This window comes from Fukomys damarensis, unplaced genomic scaffold (genome assembly GCF_012274545.1).
Source record: "Fukomys damarensis isolate Sample0158 unplaced genomic scaffold, DMR_v1.0_HiC HiC_scaffold_32, whole genome shotgun sequence".
Classification (NCBI taxonomy): Eukaryota; Metazoa; Chordata; class Mammalia; order Rodentia; family Bathyergidae; genus Fukomys; species Fukomys damarensis.
The window spans coordinates 43,266,613-43,275,964 of record NW_022900944.1 but is presented as its reverse complement, the minus strand read 5'-3'; the positions used below and the strand labels follow the sequence as shown (position 1 = coordinate 43,275,964).

Genomic DNA, 9,352 nt, shown 5'->3' with positions numbered 1-9,352 from the left:
CCCAATAAAAAAAAAAAAAAAAAGGAGAAAATTTTGGTCTTTGTTTAATCTCTCTGTGGCACCGACTGCAGATATTTTCTAGGAGCAATAGCTGCCACTTTGACACTGTGTACAGATTGAGACCTAGCAGTTTTGTCTCCTACTGCTAATGAGAGAGTTTTGGGAATCTCTGGGAACATATGTTTTGATTCTTTTGTAGACACACTTCATGCCTTGCAAAGTCTTTTGGAAGAAAAAAATGTCTTAAAAGCTTATGATGAGATATGACAGGAATATTTTTCAGTAATTTTTTGGATTTGTCCTAAGCGGTGTTTCTTTACCTATGTAAGAGTTTATGAAGACAACTTTACAAATGAGACAGCAGTAAAAAAAAAAAAACCAAAAACAAACTCTTATTTTTTTAGTACTGGAGACTGAACCCAGGGCTGCTTCCTCTGAGCTATATATATATATCCCCAGTTCTTTTTAGTTTTTGAGATAGGGTCTTGCTAAGTTATCCAGGCTAGTGAACAATTTGATTCTATTCTTTTGAGAGGTCTCCCTACGTAGTGCAGACTGGCTTTGAACTGGCAGCTATCCTCCGGCCTCAGCCTCTCCAGTGCTCAGATTACAGGCGCTCCTGGAGGCCGTAATTCTCTTGCCTTAGCCTCTCAAGTAGCTAGTAGAGTAACAATATATGTGGCTAGAGATACGGTAGGTGTTTTATGAGGACTGATTAGCATCTAGCAGGCCTACTATTCACTAAGTTTAATAGTAAGATTTTATGTAGTAACCAGCTCAACATATCTAATCCTAATGGTTTTATACATTGTTCAGCTACAGACTACTTAAAGGAATGTTACATGATTGGGATACAGAATTCTACTTGGTTTCCACTTCACGGATAAATGTAAGCCTTTCTAAACTCGGAAACATGACTGCCAATCGATCTGGAATTTAATAGCCCAGCTCATCACCCGCATCAACTCCCTTGTGGGGCCTGGCTCTGCAAAGGGGAACGTGAGCCAGGTACAGTTGGCCTGTTTGCTCTTTACTTCCTCCCTGGTGGATCCTAAGCCAGGAAAAGCCTGCTGTTACGGTGCTGCTGGTGCCAGCAAGCCACCCACTCTGTTGCTAGCTGCTTTGCCAGATCCTCTGGTGCAGTAGACCAGGGATCCTCGCAGCCCGGTGCACGGAGGTGCAGAGCTGTGTGGCTTCCCTAGTGAGCAGACCGGAGCTTGCCCGCTTCGGGGCTCCCTGTGCTGCTACTGGCTGGAAAGGAAGAGCTCTCACCGGGCAGTGTGCTCGCCGCCTGTTACAAAAGCAAAAGTGCCTGGCAAGTTGGTGCTCCAGAGCTGCACTGACCAATGCCTGAGTGGCTACTCACACCTGGGCCGTGAATCAGACTCGCTGAAGTGAGGCAAGATCAGAAGGTCAGTGCCCGGTCAGGCCAGCCACGTCCCCAGTGCTCGGCAGCTGCACCGGGTCACTCAGTAGTGCACTGGACAGGTCCACAGGGGACAATTCGCCACTGCAGAGCTCGGCTGGGAAGAGTGGCCAGCCCTAAACGGACAGCGGAGAGGAGAGGGAAGCTTCGGAGCTTTTATTTTATTACTTTTAGAACTTTTAGGGTTTGTCTTTGGCATGGAGTAGGAGAGTGTGGAATATGACTGAATTTCTACATAGCAAGACCCTGTCTCAGAAACAAAAAAACTACCCCAAATACAGTGGCACATGTCAACTACACAGATGTCATTAAACTGAATTTCATGGAAATTTGGATAAATTTAATTCTTACATTTTTTAATGCTCTGTGAAGAATTTTTTTAAACAAACTTTTGAATTCTTCCACGTCAAAAATGTCAACATCTTCATCTGTCAAAAAGGAAAGAAAAACAGAAATGAAGGGAGCAACAATGTCTTCATTGGACACATTTGCCAAGAACCCAGAAACCAAGCATCCTGCTCAACCTCAGAGCAAATAGGAGCAAAGAGGATGAGATCACGTGAGCGCCGCCCTCGCCTCTGGTCTGGCAGGGCACCGCCAGGTACAGGAACAGTCACCTCACATGGAAAGAAATGTGGGAGAACACGTTTCTGTGGGTTTTTACATGGCCCATAAATATCACATACAAGTGACTGACTGAAAATGGAAAACATTACCTGGTCCTTTACTCATATGAAAAACATCCCACATTTTCTGGTGCCGATGAACTTGTATGTCTGAGAAAGGAAACACTTATTACTTACTAGTTTGTCTCAGGGCCTTGAAGTAATGTGCTTAGAGACCTGCATTTAAAATGACGTATCACCTGCTTTCCTCCCCAGTGTCTAGCATACTACCTGGCACACAGGTAGGTGCTTGCTGAACATGTGAATGTGTGAGAACCGGAAATGTACACAGGCCCACCTTTAAGGTGGGTGGAACCCAATCCCTGACAGTGGGACTAACTCAGAGGCAGGTACTGTAAATACAGGCAGCTGTGCACAGTTGGGGCAAGTGCTAATAAAGGTGGGTGTGGGTGTACTTCCCTGTCACAGATGAATTGATATGGGATGGTAACAGTCAACTAGCAATCTATCAGGCCTTGTTCTGAGTATTTGACGTGCACTTTGATTTAATCCTCATCACAACCTATGTGATATCATCATTACTGCACAACTCTGTCAAATGGAAACCCCAGCGCACAGAGATGCCCACCTCCCTCCCCAGGGCTCATGGGGAGGCAGCCATGGAGCCACAAGACCAACCGGGAAACTGGGGCTAGGGTCTGTGTTCTTTCTTAGCCTCTGCACTATGCTACCTGCTGAACAAAAAACAGACATTTATCTTGAAACAATGCTACACTGTAAAAACAAATTTTCAGAAATACATTTTCTAATTCAATAGTAATATAATGTCCAGCAAATACTTATTTTGTGCTTAGGATGTGCCTGTTAGTGTGCTAAGTTTTGCAGACATGACACCGCCTCACCGAATTCTCCAAACACTCCGACTGTCTTCTCCATTCGGTAAGAAATCTGAGGGTTGTGGTTATGCAGTTTGGCAAAGGGCACAAGACAGGCAAGGGACAGAGTGGGATTTGATACCAGGTCTCCTGACTCTACACTCTGCATTCTTATGTATGAAATTGAGCCCAATGAAACTGACCGGTTAAGTGGAACTACAGACCACCCAGACTTACAAACGATGTCTAAAAGGGCCACATCATTTATGCTTGCACGGTTCTCCTGAAAGAAAAGGATAGACCTTTTAGCAAACATGGCAATAGATTTGATGCTACTCTTTGTTGAGTGGCACATTTTAGGGTTACTCAGGACTTTCCTGAAAACCCATCTCCGATCGATGCTGTGCCATTTACCAAGACAGAACTGCTTCCTTTCTCGGTCAGGTAATCACAACCCTTCTCCCTGAACTTAGTCTTCTTCTATCATATTTAACATTCTTTTAAGTTTAGCTAGTTCTAACAGTTTAGTTTTTTATTTAAGTATACTTAGCGTACATTAAGCTGTACGTACTTAAACTTGTAATTCGCAGGTTTTCACTGATGAATGTAGCAAACCTCAGTTCATCACAATTTTGCTTCTGTTTGTGAAGTCCGCACTGGGCAATAAACAGCACCGCGGCTGTCTTGCCCAGAGTTGTAGAATGAATTAGGTTCATGAACCGAGGTGCCACGGTACACTCATGAAAACATCGCCACACTCAAGGTAGTGAAGAGCAGCCCCCCAAATTTTCTTGTGCCTCTTTCTTACCCTCCTATTCTACTCTTCTCAGCCTCCACCTCCTCCCTCCCAACCCTTGGCTGTGAGGCAGCCCCTGATCTGCTTCCTGTCACTGCAGGTTTGTTTTCTAGGGTTTACATGAATGTGAAAATAACTTTCTATTCTTTGTTGAGTGGCTTCTTTTATTCAGTGTAATTATATTGATATTGGGCCGTATTTTAATTTTTATTATGTATTTATTTTTGTACTGGGGATCGAACTCTGAACCTTGAGCTTGTGAGGCAGGTGACGGCACCACTGAGCTAAATCCCAAGCCTTCATATTTTTCTTTTTAAGCCGCACAGCAACATTCATTGCCTCAGCCTAGACCAAACTGTACTTCTGCATCTATAAATGCTACTTCCTTTTCTCTCCTAAGTAGTATTTTGCTGTATGGCTATGTCGCAAGCTATTTATGTGTTTACCTGCTGAAGGGTACTCGGGTTGTTTCCAGTTTGGGGCTGTTATGAGTTATGTGGCTGAGCACCACTGTGCCTGTCTGTGTGGACAGGTTTTCGTCTCTCAAGTAAATGCTGAGGCATGGGTGGCCCAGTCTGTGCAGACATCCGCTTTAACTTCTAAAGAAACTTCCAAACCGATTTCCAAAGTGGCCGTAGCATTCTGTATCCTACGAGCAGTGTGACAGTTCTTCTCCCTCTGCTCATGCTCCTGAGGCCAGCCGCTAATGAGTGGGTAACAGAATGGTCTGTGTCCTTCTAGACTGTCACACCAGGCTTCTTAGCCCTGGGCCACTGATATTTTGGTTTGTTAGTTCTGTGTTGTGGGGGTGGTCCTGGAGTCAAGAAGCACCCCTGACTTCTACCCAGTAAAAACCAGTAGCACCCCCACTCCCTCCGTGTGACAACCAAAATGTCTCTAGACCTTTCCATCTGTCCTGCGAGACAAATGATCCCGGTTGAGAACACTGGACCTTCGACACATGGACATTAAATGCATTATACAGTTTCTTTCTTTTCTCTTTCTCTCTCTTTTTTTGTTTTTGAGACAAGGTCTTGCTATGTACTTCAGGCTGCCTTGAACTCCCTGCAATCTTCCTGCCTCAGCCTCACCAGTGCTAGGATTACCGGCATGTGCCACTCTGCTCAGCTCAGTGTCTTTCAGTGTTGTACACAGGGAATATTTTGTTATGGACAAATCATTCACTAACACATACCTGTTCTCAACTTATTTTATTTTTTTGGTACCAGGGATTGAACTCAGGACCTTGTGCTTGATAGGCAGGCGTGGTGCTACTGAGCTAAATCTCTGGCCTAACTTGTTTATGTTTAAAACAATGCTACAGTTAATTCACTTATGTATAAATAACTGAATATGTAAATATTTGTAAATTTAATATTGGTAATATATACCTTTTTATTCTAAATTATTTTTTCAGTGTAAATTTCAGAAGTAGATATTTTTATAAAAATATTAAAAAATACATTTAAAAATATTTTAAAAACAAATGAGGAAAGCCAGAGATGGAGGGTCCACAGTGATTTTTAGGCCAGCCTGGGATGTAGGCAGACCCTGTTTTAAAAGAAAAACAAGGTGGGCATGGTGGCACATGCCTGTAATTCCAACATTCAGGAGGCTGAGGCAGAAGGATTGCTGTGAATTCGAGGTCAGCCAGGGATACACAGTGAGTTCAAGGGCAGCCTGAACTGCATAGCAAGACCCTGTCTCAAAAACAAAACAAAACAAAACAAACACAAAAAAACCAAAAACAAAAAATCCACAAATGAGGGAAAGGTACACCAGAATATGAGAATTCTTTGTATACTACTTGCAACTTTTTTGAGAGTCTGAAATTTAAAAAAAATAACAAAGAGCTTTGGCTGGGATGTAGCTCAGTAGTGCCATGCCTGCCTGGCAAACGCAAGGTCCTGAGTCCAATCCCTAGTACTGCCAAAAAAAAAAAAGTCTTTAAAAACAACAAAAAGTAAATAAGTAAATCAATACATAGGAAAGACAATTTCTTTCCTCACAACTTTGCCCACACATTTGAGTGTTATCATCTTTGCATTTTGGTCATAGGGTGGTTAAAAATACCCTGCTCATTATTTTAACTTGTACTGATTTTTTTTTTCACTTGTGGTATTTTGTTTTTCTTGATTTGTAAGCATTTCTTGCAGTTAAAAAGGCGAATTAGCATTAGTTTTTCCACTTTATGAACCGGTAAGGAGCTGCCTTTTGATACCTTTTGGAAAGAAAACCCCAAGGGGGTTGCAAGCTGCTCCAGGCGACCTTTTTAGGCGGTGCTGGGGACCTGGCCCAGCATTTTGCGCATGGCAGCGGCGGCTCCCAGGGAGCGGCGTCCCTAGTCCTCAGACTCATCATTTTGTCACTGTTACCTCACACAGCAGAAGCAAGTCCTGAACCAAAGATTCCTTTCTCTGCTTGAAGTTTAGGCTCCGCAACTGGTTTTCAGACAAAAAACCCCAGGTTTTTAAGATTGTCATCATTTCAGCCATGGGGATTTTTAAGATGGTCCGCCTGATGAACTCGGCGAGAGTCTCATCCATCTCTCTGGTGTTGGAACAAAACAAAAGAGGCACAGTAAAGAATTTATCAAATGGAGAACCTTAACCTAACTGAATTTTTCAGAAGATTTTCAGCCAGCATCTAATTTGGAGGTCAAATTCCAAATTTAGCCAAACAGTACACAGTGTTTCAGCATGAAGACTTAATTATTTTCTTTTTAAGGCATATATTTAAATATGTTTTACAATAAAAAACAAATCAGTGCTGCTATGGTTTGGATAGGGTCTGTCTCCCAAGGGTTCAGGTGCTGGAAGTCAGGTCTCTAAGGAACCGGCATTGGGAGCTGATGGGTCTTTAAGAGGCGGGGACCAAGAGAGCGCGAATGGGTCCCTGGGTCACTGAGAAGGGATTAATGCTCTTTCAAGGGACTGGGTCATGTCACCCAGGTCCCTCCAGAAAGGATTACAAAGTGAGTTCAGCTCCTCCTCTGCGCACTTTTGTATCTCACGTGGGCTATCGCCATGGAGCGCGGTCACACTGCCCCACAGCCAAGCATTCCTCACTAGTGGCCACTAGACGTCGGACTTTTCAACATTCCAACCATGAGTTAAACAAATCTTGGTCTCTCTCTTCTTCCTCCGTATGCAGTTTCAGGTATTTTGTTACAGCAACCCAAGATGACTGAGACAAGTGCTACCTGCCCTTTCTTGACTAGGTACTTCGATCTTCGTTCATCCACGGATTCAGGTAACCCATAACTGAGAACCTGTATGCCAGGTATTTCTGGGTTTTACGAATAGTTACATCTTTGTTCAAAAAGACAAAACTCTGAGAAACATCCATTCTAGTGAGGAGAGGGACAACATTTTTTTTAAAAGTCACAAAACGAGTTTGGAGAGAGAAATGTACCGAGAACAAATGACTGTGGGGACATAATTAGAACCATGAAAATGAAGTTCGGTTTGTCGCCTTTCCCAGATACAAAAGCATCCTGTCTTATGTCAAGGCTAAAAATTTCACCATGATCTATAAGGTCCTATATTGTCTGGTCCTTGCTTCCCTGTCGTCGGCTCTTTGAGCTCCAGGTATTTAGTTCCTATAATACAGAATGATCCCTGCGGGACGGCCCATTGCACCTGCAACTGCCACTGCCTAGAAGGTTCTATCTGTATGTATTCAAATGGGTTATTTCCTGGTGTAATTCAGGAGTGTAGTTAGCTTCCTGTTGCTGTGACAAATACCTGAGATAAGTAACTTATATGGAGGAAAGATTTATTTTGGCTCATAGCTTCACAGGTTTCAGCCCATGGCCTTGGCCATATTACTTTGGGCTTGTGGGAGCATGGTATGTCACGGTGGAGGCAGCCTGTTCATCTCAGGGAGAATGGGAAAGAGAGAGAAAGTGTGGGGGTCCCAATGTCCCTTTCAAGGACATACTCCTAATGACCTAACTTCCTCTCACTAGGTCTTACCTATGAAAGGCTCCACCATCTACCAGTAGCATCACAGGCTGGAGACTGAGCCTTAGCATATGGGACTTAGGGCCACAATTTTAGATCTATAGACATCAGGTACCAGTTAAGTGGCTTCTGCTCCCAGAGATTTATTCAAAAGTTATTTGCTCACCTTCCACTACTTATCACCTTTCCAGAATCATCTGAAATTAACTTTATTGTTTTATTGTACTCATAACATTTCATTGTGCCCTGGGGTCTCATTCATAGCTAAACCTCTACAATCTACCACAGTGTCAGGCCAGTTAATGATTAAGTCTAGCAACCCTGGGAACTTTCCCATATGTACCTGATAAATACTCACGAAATAGGTGATTAGATATTTTTCCCAAGCACCATGTTAGAAAATTACCTGGGGGATGGGGATTTAGCTCAGCCGCACCGCGCCTGCCTGGCAAGCGCAAGGTCCTGAGTTCATTTCCCATATGGGGGGAACAAAACAAAAAACAGAACAAACGGAAAATTACCTGGGAAGGATTAGGGTTCAACAGTCAGTGAAATAGCAAAGCAACACTTTCCCCATTAAGAATACTTAGGAGGCTTGTTGAACTGAATATTCCTGAGCCATCAAGGAAACTGGGCAGAGGGCACATGTAAGAAAGGATCAAGATTTTTAAAGAGCACTTAACAAGATTCTCGACTGTTGGGCCGGGGATTTAGCTCAGTGGTTCCGCCTCCTGCCTCACAAGCACAAGGACCCGAGTTCGATCCCAGGTACCAAAAAAAAAAAAACCAAAAATCTCAATTGTGGGTAAAGGTCACCAGAATACCATTCTAAAGAAACCTGGTAAAAGAGAGCAGTTAAGCTTACCAGCAGCTTCAAAACCCTTTAATAAAACTTTTGTTTTGTGACTATAGCAACAGGGAGAATAAAGAGTGATGCGAAAGGCTGTATGGATAAAAAAGAACGGAAGCCAGAGAAGGAAAGATAAAAAAGCTCCGACTCCTTACTAGGTAGCAGCGCCCTCCTGCGACAAAGCAGCGTAGAGAGCACAGACGCGCGCCCTACGTAATCCCCGCCCCAGTACGGGCGGATGTGACGTCACGGTAGGACTGGCCCTCGTTCACCTCAGCCTCGGTCTCCCAGGCCCAGCCCAAGCCCCAATCCTGCGCCGCAAGACATACGCCAAGTGTGGAAAAGCTGCCCCAGAGATCTGGAGTCTGACTTCAACAAGGCTTCCACCACCTTGCAGATCAGTCCTTTACCACTAGAAGCTCTCTTACCGGCCCATATCTCCAGCCGTTTCCTCAGCAGCTGTTCCCGCCGAGGCACCTTCAAAGCCACCAATGGCATGCCCTGCCGTCTGCAAGCTCCGCCCACCGAGCGGGACTTTACACTGACCCCCGCGCACAGGGGGTGACTTGGGGGTCACGACAGAAGGGAAACTCGCTGAGCCGCCACTCTGCCTTCTCAAGAGAATAGTTCTTGTAAGCGAAGGTAGGATCTGTCACGAAACCTGACTTTGGGGTTCAGAGTGCTGTTTTGGCGTTGCCGATCCTCATCGGGTTCTGTGCTCTCCCCGCAGAGCAGGAGAATGGGCCGCTCGAGGGCGTGTGGCGCATGCGCTCCCCGGGCGGTGGCGGCGTAGATGGCGGCGAGGGGCGGGGCG

At 44.6% G+C, this 9,352-nt stretch overlaps 2 protein-coding genes across 5 annotated transcripts in view; one reads left to right on the top strand and one right to left on the bottom strand.

Annotated features, from left to right (window-relative positions):
- Nucleotides 1–9,119, bottom strand: part of Cenpn (centromere protein N) — a 17,955-nt gene extending 8,836 nt beyond the window's left edge. Inside the window, exons 1-5 of one of the 2 annotated variants that reach the window (XM_010609417.2) lie at nucleotides 8,967–9,119; nucleotides 6,099–6,273; nucleotides 3,165–3,210; nucleotides 2,143–2,202; nucleotides 1,778–1,854 (exon numbers count right to left, since the gene is read on the bottom strand). In XM_010609417.2, coding sequence (XP_010607719.1) covers nucleotides 1,778–1,854; nucleotides 2,143–2,202; nucleotides 3,165–3,210; nucleotides 6,099–6,273; nucleotides 8,967–8,974 — 366 coding nt within the window. In that variant the 5' untranslated portion in view covers nucleotides 8,975–9,119. Of the gene's footprint in view, nucleotides 1–1,777; nucleotides 1,855–2,142; nucleotides 2,203–3,164; nucleotides 3,211–6,098; nucleotides 6,274–8,693; nucleotides 8,728–8,966 lie in introns of those variants that run through there. The other variant, XM_010609418.3, reaches the window with a different exon arrangement.
- The window catches only part of Cmc2 (C-X9-C motif containing 2), a 38,621-nt gene continuing 38,371 nt past the window's right edge, over nucleotides 9,103–9,352 (top strand). The window contains exon 1 of one of the 3 annotated variants that reach the window (XM_033757836.1): nucleotides 9,103–9,180. The gene's annotated coding sequence lies outside the window, so the exon portion shown is untranslated. The remainder of the gene's footprint in view (nucleotides 9,181–9,352) is intronic. The other 2 variants (XM_010609420.1, XM_033757835.1) reach the window with 2 other exon arrangements.